The sequence below is a fragment of the Salvelinus fontinalis genome, chromosome 27 (genome assembly GCF_029448725.1).
Source record: "Salvelinus fontinalis isolate EN_2023a chromosome 27, ASM2944872v1, whole genome shotgun sequence".
In the NCBI taxonomy this organism is placed as follows: Eukaryota; Metazoa; Chordata; class Actinopteri; order Salmoniformes; family Salmonidae; genus Salvelinus; species Salvelinus fontinalis.
In genome coordinates, this window is record NC_074691.1 from 39,023,732 (window position 1) to 39,041,530 (window position 17,799).

General features: G+C 42.7%; 1 protein-coding gene across 1 annotated transcript; it reads left to right on the forward strand.

The window, feature by feature from the left end:
- The first annotated feature begins 9,761 nt into the window (after window positions 1-9,761).
- On the forward strand, window positions 9,762-17,643 carry LOC129825538 (uncharacterized). The gene is made up of 3 exons (XM_055885708.1): window positions 9,762-10,485; window positions 10,926-11,037; window positions 13,520-17,643. Exon 3 carries the CDS (start codon window positions 15,365-15,367, stop codon window positions 16,394-16,396), a length of 1,032 nt encoding a protein of 343 aa, XP_055741683.1. The 5' UTR covers window positions 9,762-10,485; window positions 10,926-11,037; window positions 13,520-15,364; the 3' UTR covers window positions 16,397-17,643.
- The last annotated feature ends 156 nt before the right edge of the window (window positions 17,644-17,799 follow it).

Genomic DNA, 17,799 nt, shown 5'->3' on the forward strand with positions numbered 1-17,799 from the left:
ATGACAGTACCAGGTAGGTACTTCCTCTAATACTGCTATTGGTACACAGCACACTTCATCAGGTTTCTGTGCACACTATTGACCCTGGTTGCAATCTGAAATGCCACCCAATTCCTCAAAGGGCTCTGCATGGTCAAGAGTTGTGCCTTCGGAAAGTATTCAGACCCCTTCACTTTTTTCCACATTTTGTTACATTACAGCCTTATTCTTAAATGGATTAAGTTGTTGTTATTCCGCATCAATCTACACACAATGCCCCGTAATGACGAAGGAAAAACAGGTTTTTAGAAATGGTTTCAATTTTTTTACTGACGTTACAAGCTTGGCACACCTGTATTTGGGGAGTGTCTCCCATTCTTCTCTGCAGCTCCTCTCAAGCTCTGTCAGGTTGGATGGGGAGTGTCGCTGCACAGCTATTTTCAGGTCTCTCCAGAGATGTTCCATCGGGTTCAAGTCTGGGCTCTGGCTGGGCCACTTCAGAGACTTTCAGAGTCCCCAAAGCCACTCATGTGTTGTCTTGGCTGTGTGCTTAGGGTATTTGTCCTGTTGGAAGGTGAACCTTCACCCCAATCTGAGGTCCTGAGTGCTCTGAAGCAGGTTTTCATCTAGGATCTCTGTGTACTTTCCTTCAACCTGACTAGTCTCCCAGTCCCTGCTGCTGAAAAACTTCCCCGCAGCATGATGCTGCCACCACCATGCTTCACTGTAGGGATGGTATTGGCCAGGTGATGAGCGGTCCCTGGTTTTCTCAGGACGTAACACTTAGCATTCAGGCCAAAGAGTTCAATCGATGTTTCATCAGACCAGAGAATCTTGTTTCTTATGTTCTGAGAGTCCTTAAGGTGCCCTTTGGCAAACTCCAAGCGGGCTGTCATCTGCCACCACTGAGTGGCTTCCGTCTGGCCACTCTACCATAAAGGCCTGATTGGTTGAGTGCTGCAGAGACGGTTGTCCTTCTGAAAGGTTCTCCCATCTCCACAGATGAACTCTGGAGCTCTGTCAGAGTGACCATCGGATTCTTTGTTACCTCCCTGACCAAGGCCCTTCTCCTCCGATTGCTCAGTTTGGCTGGACGGCCAGCTCTAGGAAGTGTCTTGGTGGTTCCAAATTTCTTCCATTTAGGAATGATGGAGACCACTGTTTTCTTGGGGACCTTCAATGCTGCAGACATATTTTGGTACCCTTCCCCAGATATGTGCCTCGACACAATCCTTTCTCGGAGCTCTATGGTCAATTCCTTCAACCTCATGGCTTGGTTTGTGCTCTGACATGCACTGTCAACTGTGGGACTTTATATAGACAGCTGTGTGCCTTTCCAAATCATGTCCAATTAATTGAATTTACCACAGGTGGACTCCAATCAAGTTGTAGAAACATCTCAAGGATGATCAATGGAAACAGGATGAACCGGAGCTCAATTTCGAGTCTCAAAGTAAAGTGTCTGAATACTTATGTAAATAAGGTTTTTTATTTTATACATTTGCAAACTTTTTTTTTTTTTTACTGTTTTCACTTTGTCATTATGGGTTAGTGTGTGTAGATTGATGAGAAAAAGAATGTAATTCATTTTAGAATACGGCTGTAACGTGAAACAAAATGTGGACTAAGTCAAGGGGTCAGAATACTTTCCCGAATGCACTGTAGATGGGAAATAGGGTACTATTTGGGCCGTGTCCCCTAATTCTGCTTCTCTGCTCCGGTTGGCCCACCTGTTCTAGTGCTGTAGTACAGAACAACAGTATTTCTGTGGACTGAAGACTTTCCTTGTGACAATCATCTTACTATGGGGTTTTAGCCAGCTCTTAGGAAGAAGAATTTAAAACAGAGAATTTGACCTATTGGGAAAAATATATATATATTTTTGTTACAACCAATATTGCTCATTCTGTGATCGAACCAGATATAGGGACCAAACCTGACATAGTTGACAATGGCAGTATGATATATAATGGCAATATGATATATAATGGCATTTTAAACCAAATGTGATAGACCAGAGGATTTTAATTGATCCACAGCAGTGACATATTATTTTCAGGCCGATGTTATTACACCTGACTCAAGTATTCAAGGGCTTGATGATTAGCTGAATCAAGTGTACTAGTGTTGTCCTAGCTGGAGTATAAATGAGCTGGTTGAGGAGCCTCTGTACTAGGACCGTAATTGAACCCCCAAATGCTTCGATCGCCCCGTAGCATTCACTTCTGTCACCATTAAGTCCTTTTTGAGAGGCTAGTTAAGGATCATATCACCTCCACCTTACCTGACACCCTAGACCCACTACAGTTTGCATACCGCCCCAATAGATCTAACGATGACGCAATCGCCATTGCACTGCACACTGCCCTATCCCATCTGGACAAGAGGAATACCTATGTAAGAATGCTGTTCAACCACTATAGCTCAGCTTTCAACACCATGGTGCCCTCCGAGCTCATCACTAAGCTCGGGGCCCTGGGTCTGAACCTCGCCTTGTTCAACTGGGTCCTGGACTTGCTGACGGACCGACCCCAGGTGTTGAAGGTAGACAACAACAGCTCCGCCACGCTGATCCTCAACATGGGGGCCCCACAAGCACAGCTGTAGGAGGGCTGAGGGTGCTGCAGTACCCCCTGAAAATCAGAATGAATAATATATATATTATTTCACCAAATTTGTGCACTTTTTTTTTTTTTTTTTAGGCATCTCCACTTTCTGCAAAAAGGTAGTTGTATAATTAAGAACAGAATCTTGCAGGATTCAATAGTTGGAATTGTAAGAGTTGTTGCCCCCGGCCCTTTCTCTGTGATGTCATTCTAATGGAATCCAGAAATAACAAAACCCCGGCCCTTTCTCTGTGATGTCATTCTAATGGAATCCAGAAAGAACAAAGCCCTGGCCCTTTCTCTGTGATGTCATTCTAATGGAATCCAGAAATAACAAAACCCCGGCCCTTTCTCTGTGATGTCATTCTAATGGAATCCAGAAAGATAAAACCCCGTCCTCAAACATTTACATCAAAAGGTGCAAAGTTCTGGTGAAAGACAGAAAACATCCATATCAAATTGTTTTTTTTTTATTGATCAAGTAACACAGAAAACAACCACTTTTGTACATCATTAATTGACCATCCTTACAAACCACTTAATGTAAATGTACATGACTGTATTGTACATAGGCTGGTCATCTAGGGTTGTACCTGTAGACTTTCTATCAGCATGAAGAAAAACAATACACAATACAGTAAATTAGTACATTGAAACGTCAAGTGATATGTGGCTCAGTTGATAAGAGTGTGGCGTTTGCAATGGGATGTGGGTTCAGGAAGAAGTATGAACATATAGACTACTGTAAGATGCTCCGGATAAGAGCGTCTACTCAAATGGAAAAGTATGAATACATGTATATCATTTCAGTTTTCACATAGAAATAAGTTGCATTTGCAAAGTGTCATTGTAACACAGGAGTGATGGTTGCTGATAATGGGCCTCTGTAGATATCCCTGCTTTTTTTATCTGCCGTTTCCAGCTACAATCGTCATTAACAACATGAACAATGTCTACACTGTATTTCTGATCTATTTTATTTTAATTGACAAAAAAAAATTAGCTTTTCTTTCAAAAACAAGAACATTTCTAAGTGACCCCAAACTTTTGAACGCTAGTGTATATTTTTCTGTATAAAAAAAACGCCTAAAACAATGTACATTTTCTCACCAGAGATGTGTTTCCATCAAATTGACTTGTTGTGGATAGAAAGCTGTGCACATAAGAATACAGTTTACTGTTAAAATTACCATGTACCGAATAAAAAATACAAGTTAAATGTGTTTCCATCGCATTTTCAACTCCATTATATAGCAAGTGTGCCCACTCCGGCTTCTTCACCTGTGGGGTGGTCTGAGATGAGCCAGCCGGACAGCTGATGAAGTTGTGGGTGTGCACATACAAATCATTTCTGCACAAACTGTCAGAAACCATCTCAGGGAAGGTAATATGAGTGCTTGTCGTCCTCACAAGGGCCTTAACTTGACTGGAGTTCGGCGTCGTATCCGACTTCAGTGGGCAAATGCTCACCTTCGATGGCCACTGGCTGGAGAAGTGTGCTCTTTAGGGATGAATCCCGGTTTCAAATGTATCTGGAAGATGGCTGAAAGTGTCAACGGCGTCGTGTGAAGGTGAGAAAGGATTAATACGTTTGCAAAAATTTCTTAAAACCTGTTTTCGCTTTGTCATTATGGGGTATTATGTCATTATGGGGTATTGTGATGTCATTATGGGGTATTGTGATGTCATTATGGGGTATTATGTCATTATGGGGTATTGTGATGTCATTATGGGGTATTGTGATGTCATTATGGGGTATTGTGTGTAGATTGATGAGAAAATATTTTATCAATTTTAGAATAAGGCTGTAACGTAACAAAATGTGGAAAAAGTCAAGGAGTCTGAAACCTTCCCAAGGCGCTGTGTATATATATATATATATATGTGTGTGTGTGTGTGTGTACACTACCGTTCGAAAGTTTGGGGTCACTTAGAAATGTCCTTGTTTTTTAAAGAAAAGCAAAAAAAATGTCCATTAAAATAACATCAAATTGATCAGAAATACAGTGTAGACATTGTTAATGTTGTAAATTACTATTGCAGCTGGAAACGGCTGATATGTAATGGAATATCTACATAGGTGTAAAGAGGCCCATTATCAGCAACCATCACTCCTGTGTTCCAATGGCACGTTGTGTAACTAATAGAGGTTTATCATTTTAAAAGGCTAATTGATCATTAGAAAACCCTTTTTCAATTATGTTAGCACAGCTGAAAACTATTGTTCTGATTAAAGAAGCAATAAAACTGTCCTTCTTTAGACTAGTTGAGTATCTGAAGCATCAGCATTTGTGGGTTCGATTACAGGCTCAAAATGGCCAGAAACAAAGCACTTTCTTCTGAAACTCGTTAGTCTATTCTTGTTCTGAGAAATGAAGGCTATTCCATGCGAGAAATTGCCAAGAAACTGAAGATCTCGTACTACGCTGTGTACTACTCCCTTCACAGAACAGCGCAAACTGTCTCTAACCAGAATAGAAAGAGGAGTGGGAGGCCCTGGTGCACAACTGAGCAAGAAGTCGAGTACATTAGATTGTCTAGTATGAGAAACAGACACCTCACAAGTCCTTAACTGGCAGCTTTATTAAATAGTACCCGCAAAACACCAGTCTCAACGTCAACAGTGAAGAGGTGACTCCAGGATGCTGGCTTTCTAGGCAGAGTTGCAAAGAAAAAGCCATATCTCAGACTGGCCAATAAAAAGAAAAGATTAAGATGGACAAAAGAACACAGACACTGGACAGAGTAACTCTGCCTAGAAGGTTAGCATTCACATTAATAATGTCTACTCTGTATTTCTGATCAATTTTAGGTTAGTTTAATGGACAAAATATTTTATTTAAAAAACAAGGACATTTCTAAGTGAACCCAAACTTTTGAACGGTAGTGTATGTATGTATGTATGTATACATTTATTATTATTATTATATATATATATATATATATATATATATATATATATATATATATATATTGCTCGTTCTCATGTCTTCATTTGTTTCTTTAAATTTTGGGGGGGAATTGTGTGTATTGTTTTATGTTGTTAGATATTACGGCAATGATGGAGCTAGAAACATAAGCATTTTGCTGCACCTGCGATAACATCTGCAAAATATGTGTAAGCGACCAATAACCTTTAATTTTATTTAGATATATTTTTATTCGTCTGTGATATTCTGTAATCCTATAAATCACCAGTAGGGGTCAGTGTTGTCCTTAACGTGATGTCACAACATGACTAACAATAGCAGCACAACTGAAGAAATTAGTCACAAACAAACAGTGTGTGCCACCACAACCCATCAATTACCTCAACGGAGTATCCTTCACAGTCAATTCTGTAAAGTGTGTTCAAATCTGGTTGTTGTTGGAATGTGAGAAATATCATGGCACTAGTAAAAGTTCCCTTCATGCATTTCCATAAACCTCAGGAATTCATGTGTTGTATCCGGAAAAAAAAATCTGTGGCATTTTTTAATAGACAGACAGGAAACTATGGATTAGATAATAACCTCTAGAATCTCGACAGAGACACAGAACAACAACAGTACAGAGACTAGATCATGCAATCAGTCTGGTGAATGACAGACACCAGACAGACTGACTACTTGCTTTTGACTAGTTGATTTAATGACTGACTTCAATTTGATAGTTTAGGCTACGAGTTGCCACAGCAGACAAATTAAGAGTCACTCGGCAAAGAAAATACATATAACTATTTACTGTGGGTGTGTACGCTGCTTCGATTCTACTGTTTGGGTATGTTATTGACTTTGTCTACTTGTGTAGTATAGCATTAATGCTTATGTAATATACTGTATAATCTATCATCTGAACCTGTGGTGTGTAAAATACTGTATAATGTGTTGATATGAGTATTGAGAGGCATCAGGAAACAGACAACACAGGGAAAGAATGTTTGCATCCCAAATGACACCCTCTATAGTGCTGGTGCACTACTTTAGACCAGGGCCAATAGGGGAATAGGGTGCCATTAAGGGCTCATAGGGGAATAGGGTGCCATTAAGGGCTCATAGGGGAATAGGGTGCCATTAAGGGCCCATACTTTATATTGATGTCTTAGGCTCCTTGCACAATGCATTATGGGTTGGGTCACGTCATTGTCACCCAGAGGAATGGAATGCTGTCCCCGTACTGGAATGAGTCTGGGTGATAATAGACAGCTAGCCATAACAGTACTAATGCTGCATAGTAAATGGGTGTGTTTTTGTTTTTACAAGGTTTCAAGATGATTTTCTCGTGACAAAAGAAACACCACTTGAAGTGTCTGGGCATTTGAACTGAATGAATGATCACACAGTTGTAAAACCCCAGTACCTATCCCCAATGGCACCCTATTGCGCTTCCCCAATGGCACCCTATCACACTTCCCCAATGGCACCCTATCACACTTCCCCAATGGCACCCTATCACACTTCCCCAATGGCACCCTATCACACTTCCCCAATGGCACCCTGTCACACTTCCCCAATGGCACCCTATCACACTTCCCCAATGGCACCCTATCACACTTCCCCAATGGCACCCTATCACACTTCCCCAATGGCACCCTATCGCGCTTCCCCAATGGCACCCTGTCACACTTCCCCAATGGCACCCTATCACGCTTCCCCAATGGCACCCTATCACGCTTCCCCAATGGCACCCTATTACGCTTCCCCAATGGCACCCTATCACACTTCCCCAATGGCACCCTATCACGCTTCCCCAATGGCACCCTATCACACTTCCCCAATGGCACCCTATCACACTTCCCCAATGGCACCCTATCACGCTTCCCCAATGGCACCCTATCACGCTTCCCCAATGGCACCCTATCACACTTCCCCAATGGCACCCTGTCACACTTCCCCAATGGCACCCTATTACGCTTCCCCAATGGCACCCTATCACACTTCCCCAATGGCACCCTGTCACACTTCCCCAATGGCACCCTATTACGCTTCCCCAATGGCACCCTATCGCGCTTCCCCAATGGCACCCTATCACACTTCCCCAATGGCACCCTGTCACACTTCCCCAATGGCACCCTATTACGCTTCCCCAATGGCACCCTATCACGCTTCCCCAATGGCACCCTATCACACTTCCCCAATGGCACCCTATCACGCTTCCCCAATGGCACCCTATCACACTTCCCCAATGGCACCCTATCACTCTTCCCCAATGACACCCGAGGACATGTCCCATATGGCACCCTAGGACATGTCCCATATGACACCCGAGGACATGTCCCATATGGCACCCGAGGACATGTCCCATATGGCACCCGAGGACATGTCCCATATGACACCCTAGGACATGTCCCATATGGCACCCTAGGACATGTCCCATATGGCACCCTAGGACATGTCCCATATGACACCCTAGGACATGTCCCATATGACACCCGAGGACATGTCCCATATGGCATCCTAGGACATGTCCCATATGGCACCCGAGGACATGTCCCATATGGCACCCGAGGACATGTCCCATATGGCACCCTAGAACATGTCCCATATGGCACCCGAGGCCATGTCCCATATGGCACCCGAGGACATGTCCCATATGGCACCCTAGGACATGTCCCATATGGCACCCTAGGACATGTCCCATATGGCACCCTAGGACATGTCCCATATGGCACCCTAGGACATGTCCCATATGGCACCCGAGGACATGTCCCATATGGCACCCGATGACATGTCCCATATGGCACCCTAGGACATGTCCCATATGGCACCCTAGGACATGCCCCATATGGCACCCTAGGACATGTCCCATATGGCACCCGAGGACATGTCCCATATGGCACCCGAGGACATGTCCCATATGGCACCCGAGTACATGTCCCATATGGCACCCGAGGACATGTCCCATATGGCACCCGAGGACATGTCCCATATGGCACCCGAGGACATGTCCCATATGGCACCCTAGGACATGTCCCATATGGCACCCTAGGACATGTCCCATATGGCACCCTAGGACATGTCCCATATGGCACCCTAGGACATGTCCCATATGGCACCCTAGGACATGCCCCATATGGCACCCTAGGACATGTCCCATATGGCACCCGAGGACATGCCCCATATGGCACCCGAGGACATGCCCCATATGGCACCCTAGGACATGTCCCATATGGCACCCTAGGACATGTCCCATATGGCACCCTAGGACATGTCCCATATGGCACCCTAGGACATGTCCCATATGGCACCCTAGGACATGTCCCATATGACACCCTAGGACATGTCCCATATGACACCCGAGGACATGTCCCATATGGCACCCTAGAACATGTCCCATATGGCACCCTAGAACATGTCCCATATGGCACCCTAGGACATGTCCCATATGACACCCGAGGACATGTCCCATATGGCACCCTAGGACATGTCCCATATGGCACCTTAGAACCCTAGGACATGTGGCACCCTAGGACATGTCCCATATGGCACCCGGGGACATCTACCTGACTCTCAAAACACAAAGTTACCAAGCCTCCTGGCTCCACCCACTTTACCTGGAGGGGAGGGGCTAGGTTTGATTGGCAGGGAGATGTATGACGCTGATGATGAGTACGCAGTGGTGAACAAAGCTAATAGGGGTGTGGCCAAGCTCCCAGAATGTTCTCTTTTTTTCTCCCTTCTCGATGGGCCTGATGGGAAAGCGGAGGATGAGGAGAGAGAAAGGGAAGAGATAGAGAATTCAGCTTAACCTGTCCCTGTGAACAATTTCTCCCCTTTCCAACAGAATCAATTACATGACCTAAACCAGGGGTGTCAAACTCATTCCACGGAGGGCCTAGTGTCTGCAGGTTTTTGGTTTTTCCTTTCAATAAAGCCCTAGACAACCAGGTGTGGGGAGTTCCTAACTAATTAGTGATGTTAATTCATCAATCAAGTACAAGGGAGGAGCGAAAACCCGCAGACACTCGGCCCCCCGTGGAATGAGTTTGACACCTGTGACCTAAACACTGCCCGTTTCTGCATAATTCAAGCAGGCAATGAGCCCCGTCGGGTCTTTTTAAAAATGGCGGGTGGGGAAGCAAAACTAATGCGTGATAGTGAGAAGGAGAGATGTCGTGTGGGAAAATTGCTTTTTTTCACTCGATCTGTCTAATTTATCACCTTATCGCCTCTAAAATGTAAATTTATATAAGTTTATATAAGTTTATATAATGTGTCATTACATACCTATTTGAAGGTTTGTGTCGAATTTGAATCAGGTTTTTAGGGCGGTGCTAAAGTGATCTTAGAAGTAAACAGCGGCTTTGAGAATGATGATCGCATGCAGTGATGACGCAAAAAATTACTAGGTATCCCCCCCCTTACCCCCGTCACTGTCCATTTATTGTTTTTAAACGATTAGAGAAGTGCTACACTTGGTTCAGAGAGATTGTAAGACAGAAATAGTAGCTTTTTTATGCGTGCTGTACGTTATGACATGACACGCCACGATGTAACGGAGGGTCCGTTTTTTTTCAACTTTTCTCCAATACTACAGAGCTATTACCATGTCGATCAACGCTTGAGTAGAAACCTAGTTCACACCCCCGATTTTGAAGTCAACACAGTCGCTACAGTCCCGTTAGTTTTCTTTGTAGCCTCGTTTTGAATGTCGCGGTTGCGCACATTTGAACGGAATGGGGTGAGTTTACGTTAGTCACCAAGCGCAACATAACTTCAGTGTGTAACTTAGCTAGAAAGATGTGTTGGCATCGAGTTACAGTGTTGCCAACTCCTCAGTAAGGAAAGTAGCTATTGGCTGTCCTAAAAGTCGCTACAAATCGCTAAATGATGTCATCACCTAATTTGCATAATTGTCCATGTGCATGTAATTGTGATGGACTCTGTAGGAGAGAGGAATAACGTCGTGGGAGAGACAAAAGGTGAGTAAGAAACACCCTAAATATGTTTAGAACTACAAATTAACTTTCTTCTGTCGATTCTTGTTTTTTTTTTATGTCACAATTCCAACCCCCCTCTTTTATCCGGGCTTGGGACCGGCAAAAGTGACCTAAAAGAGACCCTCTGGCGGAGTTCCTTATTTTTTTTTAGTTTTTTTATTTTTATTTTTTTTTTATTATTTTTTTTCTTAATTTGGTTTAGTTTTTAACCGTATGGTCCACTTAGGAGCCTACAACAAGTCACAGTAAAACATGAACTTTTTCTAATCATAACATTAAAAATAAAAAAAATTATACAATCTACATTAACAATCTAAATGGACCAAAAAGAGAAAATAGAAAAAACTGTCAATGGCAATGTGAGAAAATGCTGGTAACTAGTCTGGCCCTAATTCAGGTGATTTTTTATTTTTTTATGTAAGCCAGAGCGGGATCATCCAGCGGCGGCTTCCCGCATTCATTTGAAGTCTGGATGCGGAGGGGTGAACATCTCCTGCTCTGACTGCAGCTGGGAGGGACTGCTGCACGAGGACTGTGAGTGCTTTGGGACGGGGGTGGGGCCCACGGCAGCACCCGCTGCTCTTTGAGAAGAGTAAGAACGATACGTGCTTTCACGTTGTGAAAGGTTGCGTCAATCAAATCTGGTATCAGGATAAAATGTGATTCAAAGTCACCGAATATACTTTAAGTATTTTTATTTAACATAAGCTCAGAATGGTAAATGCAATTTTCGTATATACGGGTTCACTGTATCACCACGCAGGGTAAAGCAGAGAACTGACTGAAATAGTACAGACATCTTCTTTTATACTGTTCCAGAGTTAGTTCCAACTTTAGAGTTGGCCTGTCACAGTAGAGGCTTAGCGTGGTTTAAACTTGCTAGCCTATCGGTGGTGTCCAGTCACAGCACTCAGGATTGAAATGTCCGGAATGGTTCTTGTGAAGATTGAGCTGATTTGTTGGTTTCTACTCATTCCTCCATTTCTGTTTTCTTGTTATTCAGCATTTTCCCTACACATTCCTCAGTTCCTGTTTTCTTGTTATTCAGCATTTTTCCATCTTGTCTCAACCTTGTGGTTTGCACAGTCGACACCCTAGATTAACAACAGCTTTTCTGCAGTCACACTATGTTTTGTGATTAACATGTCCTACTTCTAAAAGGCATATATTTATGTTAAAAGAGAACAAAACCATCCTTTACAACGTCAGTCTCCAAAAGTCTCCAATAACACCAGAAAAAGTTGCTAGATTTGTCGCTAGTCGATTTTTTAAAAAAAAGTGTAGCTAGAGGGGTCTGAATACTCGCAAAAAAATAGCTAAATTGGCAACACGCTAAGTTGGCAACACTGATCGAGTAATTGTCTCTGCCCCCCTCCCAATTAGGGGGAGTGATGAGCTCTACAGATGACTCGCACAACTCAATCGCTGGTTGAAAACTGTTTTCTGCCCTTCCCAAAATATAGAATTTGTAGATAACTGGCTCTCTTTCTGGGAATCCTCCACAAACAGGACCAAGCCTGGCCTGCTGGGGAGTGACGGACTCCATCCAAGCTGAAGGGGTGCTCTCATCTTATCTATGAACATAGACAGGGCTCTAACTCCCCTAGCTCCACAATGAGATAGGGTGCAGGCCAGGCAGCAGGCTGTTAGCCAGCCTGCCAGTTTAGTGCAGTCTGCAACTAGCATAGTCAATGTAGTCAGCTCAGCTATCCTCATTGAGACCCTGTCTTTGCCTCGATCTACATTGGGCAAAACTAAACATGGCGGTGTTTACTGTTTCTGTATGATATGTTAGATTAAAAAATGAAGACAGACACAATGTCATGTTCAAGTGTTGTAAAAGTCCCTACATACGGGGTACGGGAACAGCCCAGCTAGTTGATTACCTATCAACTAGACTTACGGAACATCCTTTTCAATAGAAAGTGCAAACATAACAGCATTAACATTAAGTCATAATAAATGTAAATGCATAACATTTTATTTTTTCTTCAGTTTTCGTATTCCTCTTTTTCTTTCTCTTATATAACAGAGGACAAGTTAACACAGTCCCTTGCTTACAGAGTAAGCATGTCCGGTGGCTTACTCAGCCAACCCACCCGTGAGTAGTTGTGGGCTCTGACAGGGGTAGGATTAGGGCCTCGGGCTGGAGAGCTTGGTGGGTAAAAGCCTCACAGGCTGACCACACAACTCGCGTCGCAAAATAAATTTAGAAATCTATGTTATTCAATTATTGCAACCACACTGCTCGCGCCGCCAACGAGCGTCTGCGTTGCCAAGGTTTAAAATAGAAATCAGTTATATTTCTGACGCAGATCGCGCTGCAAGTCCTGCCTCTCCCATCTCCTCATTGGTTTATAGAAGCAGGTACCCACGTGCCTTCTCCTCATTGGTTATACCCATGTGGGTGACTGAAAGACGAACGAGGTCAGTGGCGGTAATAAACCTAATTTAAGAAAGTTAACAATCGCAATATAAAGTCAAGAGAAAAAAGAGCCTGGATGGAAGAGAGGTGACTAGAAACGATTCGGTTGGCCGTTTTATGTGCGGATTAATTTGTCAGATTAGAGGACCTTGTGCAGTTCAGGTAAAATAACAACTCAATGTTTATATCCCAGGACAAATTAGCTAGCAACAGCAAGCTAGCTAAATAGGACAAATTAGCTAGCAACAGCAAACTAGCTAAATAGGACAAATTAGCTAGCAAGTGCAAGCTAACTAGCTAAATTGCCATAAATGTTCAATGCTTTTTGACCTGTCCCAAATTAATGTCATTGGTTCAGAGTTTGTTTTGATATTTTAACCTGCGTGTCGTGATCGCATTTGGTGTGGGGGGGACAAAATAAATGTATGCACGATTCACGATTCTCCTGTCTTATGTGGTGTAATTCTCCTGTCTTTTCTGGTGTAATTCTCCTGTCTTATCTGGTGAAATTCTCCTGTCTTATCTGGTGTTCTGTGTGAACTTAAGTATGCTCCCTCTAATTCTCCCATCTCTCACGCTCTCTTCTCTCAGAGGGCCTAAGCCCTAGAACCATGCCTCAGGTCTACCTGGCCTGATGACTCTTGGCTGTCCCCAGTCCACCTTGTCGTGTTGCTGATCCAGTTTCTGCTGTTTTGCCTGTGGCTATGGAACCCTGACCTGTTCAACAGATGTGCTACTTTGTCGTGCTGTTGCTCCAGTTTCAACTGTTCTGCCTGCGGCTATGTAATCCTGACCTGTTCACCGGACGTGCTCTACATTGTCCCAGACCTGCTGTTTTCGACCTTCTCTCTCTCGCTCGCACCTGCTGTTTCGACCTCTGACTGCTCGGAAAAGCCTACTGACATGAACTCTTGAGGTGCTGACCTGTTGCACCCTCTATAATCACTGTGATTATTATTTGACCCTGCTGGTCATCTATGAACGTTTGAAAATCTGAAGAACGATCCAGCCTTAAAATTTCTTCGGGATCAGTGTCCCTTCCATGAGACAGTTGAGCTTACATAGGCTTATGCGATTAGCATGAGGTTGTAAGTAACAAGAAAATTTCCCAGGACATAGACATATCTGATATTGGCAGAAAGCTTAAATTCTTGTTAATCTAACTGCACTGTCCAATTTACAGTCGCTATTACAGTGACAGAATACCATACTATTGTTTCATGAGAGTGCACAATTTTGAACATGAAAGTTATTAATAAACAAATTAGACACATTTGGGCAGTCTTGGTACAACATTTTGAACAGAAATGCAATGGTTAATTGTATCAGTCTAAAACTTTGCACATACACTGCTGCCATCTAGTGGCCAAAATCTAAACTCTACCTGGGCTGGAATAATACATTATGGCCTTTCTCTTGCAGTTCAAAGATGATGGTACAAAAAAAAATACAAAATAATGTTTGTTTTTTCTTTGTATTAACTTTTACCAGATCTATTGTGATATATTCTCCTACATTTCTTTCACATTTACACAAATTACAAAGTGTTTCCTTTCAAATGGTACCAAGAATATGCATATCCTTGCTTCCGGGCCTGAACTCCAGGCAGTTAGATTTGGGTATGTCATTTTTGGCGAAAATTGGAAAAAAAGGGGGCGGATCCTTTTAATGGCCATGTACTCTTATAATCTCCACCAGGCACAGCCAGAAGAGGACTGGTCACCCCTCGGAGCCTGGTTCCTCTCTAGGTTTCTTCCTAGGTTCCTGCCGTCCTAGGGAGATTTTCCTAGCCACCGTGTTTGCTTGCTGTTTGGGTTTCTGTATAAACACTTTGTGACATCTGCTGGTGTAAATAGGGCTTTATAAATACATGTGGTTTGACCTTCTATCTAAAGCAAACAAGGAACAGCTCAGAACATAGCACCAACAAGCTTTCATCTGGGTTGTTATAGGTCCGACAAGGTCACATGATTTAATTAATAGACAGGATTCCGTCTAGATTGGGTTTGAGATTGGCAGTGGGATTGGGTCCTCTGTCTGTATCACAGGGACTGAGTAGTGCTGTAGCTCAGACTACAATCCCTGTCTGTGCAGCGTCTGTCTGTCTGGTCTGCTGAAGTGACACATTCATTCCAAAAAACACAGACAGGGTTTGGGCTGTAATCCACTCACAAATATGCAGGGCTGTAGATACATATGAGGACACAGAAGTCCAGACCTCGATTATATTTTCTAGGAACTCAGTCAGGGTCTAAAATGTACTTTTGAGAGTTAGAATTGTAGAATACACACCAAGGTGCAGTTTTTAAATTTGGTTGTGCATCAGCAGTTTTCCTCTTCTTATATGTCACTCACTAACCAGGTTTCCTCTTGTTATATGTCACTCACTAACCACGTTTCCTCTTATGTCACTCACTAACCAGTTTTCCTCTTGTTATGTCACTCACTAACCAGTTTTCCTCTTGTTATATGTCACTCACTAACCAGGTTCCCGCTTGTTATATGTCACTCACTAACCAGGTTTCCTCTTGTTATATGTCACTCACTAACCAGGTTTCCTCTTGTTATATGTCACTCACTAACCAGGTTTCCTCTTGTTATATGTCACTCACTAACCAGGTTTCCTCTTGTTATATGTCACTCACTAACCAGGTTTCCTCTTGTTATATGTCACTCACTAACCAGGTTTCCTCTTGTTATATGTCACTCACTAACCAGTTTTCCTCTTGTTATATGTCACTCACTAACCAGGTTTCCTCTTGTTATATGTCACTCACTAACCAGGTTTCCTCTTGTTATATGTCACTCACTAACCAGGTTTCCTCTTGTTATATGTCACTCACTAACCAGGTTTCCTCTTGTTATATGTCACTCACTAACCAGTTTTCCTCTTGTTATATGTCACTCACTAACCAGGTTTCCTCTTGTTATATGTCACTCACTAACCAGGTTTCCTCTTGTTATATGTCACTCACTAACCAGGTTTCCTCTTGTTATATGTCACTCACTAACCAGTTTTCCTCTTGTTATATGTCACTCACTAACCAGGTTTCCTCTTGTTATATGTCACTCACTAACCAGGTTTCCTCTTGTTATATGTCACTCACTAACCAGGTTTCCTCTTGTTATATGTCACTCACTAACCAGTTTTCCTCTTGTTATATGTCACTCACTAACCAGGTTTCCTCTTGTTATATGTCACTCACTAACCAGGTTTCCTCTTGTTATATGTCACTCACTAACCAGTTTTCCTCTTGTTATATGTCACTCACTAACCAGTTTTCCTCTTGTTATATGTCACTCACTAACCAGGTTTCCTCTTGTTATATGTCACTCACTAACCAGGTTTCCTCTTGTTATATGTCACTCACTAACCAGGTTTCCTCTTGTTATGTGTCACTCACTAACCAGGTTTCCTCTTGTTATATGTCACTCACTACCAGGTTTCCATCCAACATTTTTTTGTGAGGAAATCATCAGTAGAGTTGAAAATGTGATGGAAACACATTTAACTTGTATTTTTATGTGCACTTCATCATCACGCACAGCCTTTATCTGCAACGGGTCAATTTGATGAAAATCTGGTGGGAAAATGCACATATTGTTTTATACATATTTTATCCTGAACAAAAATATAAACGCAACATGCAACAATTTCAAAGATTTTGCTGAGTTACAGTTCATATCAGGAAATCAGTCAATTGAAATAAATTCATTAGGTCCATACACGGGGGAGCCAGGCCCAGCCAATCAGAAAAGTTTCCCCCCCACAAAAGGGACAGAAATATTCCACAGCACCACGCCCTCCACCCTCAGACGATCACACAGAAGAAGCCATGTGGAAGTCTTGGGCTGGTGCGGTTACACGTGGTCTGCAGTTGTGAGGCCAGTTGGGCGCACTGCCAAATTCTCTAAAATGACTTTGGTAGAGAAATTAACATAAAGTTCTCTGTAAACAGCTCTGGTGGACATTCCTGCAGTTAGCATGCAGATTGCATTTTCCCTTAACTTGAGACATCTGTGGCATTGTGTTGTGTGACAAAAGTGCAGATTTTAGAGTGGCCTTTTATTGTCCCCAGCACAAGGCGCACCTGTGTAATGATCATGCTGTTTAATCAGCTTCTTGATATGCCACACCTGTCAAGTGGATGGATTATCTTGACAAAGGTGAAATGCTCACTAACAGGGATGTAAACGAATTTGAGAGAAATAAGCTTTCTGTGTGTATGTAACATTTCTGGTATCTCTTATTTCAGCTCATGAAACATGGGACCAACACTTTACATGTTGAGTTTTATATTTTTGTTCAGTGCAGCATATTTACATGAAAATCTGTCACCAATTGGATGGAAAACTAGCTACTGACACTCATTCAATTAGACCATGCCTGTTTAAAAATATATATATATTGATTGGTAAATGAGTCTAGTTAGTCTAGCCATGGTGTACTGTTCATGGCCTAATTACCAACCAGGGCACCCACTCATTTTGTTAGTTCCTCTCACTCAGATATCATAGTAACATGGCATAAGATCGACTGAGGTGAATGAAGTTACAGCAACCAACGTTTTAATGGCTGGTGTAAATTTTGCTTGTTTTTGCTGTTCTCCAAATTGCATTTTAGAGTTTTAAAATTGTATAGAATTTGCAGTGGTTGAGCTTCAACTTTCTTCTTGGATATGTGAGTGGGGTAGGTTACCCCCTCCTCTCAGGACCACCCCCACCCCCCCCCCCCCCACCCCCCCCCTCCAAAACTGTACGGTATTGTCATATAGGCTAATATCACATTAAACATATACAACATATTTTAAGGTGCAAAATAGAGAGGTTTAGGCCTATACTGATGAGAGATGCATTTACATTGTCTACTG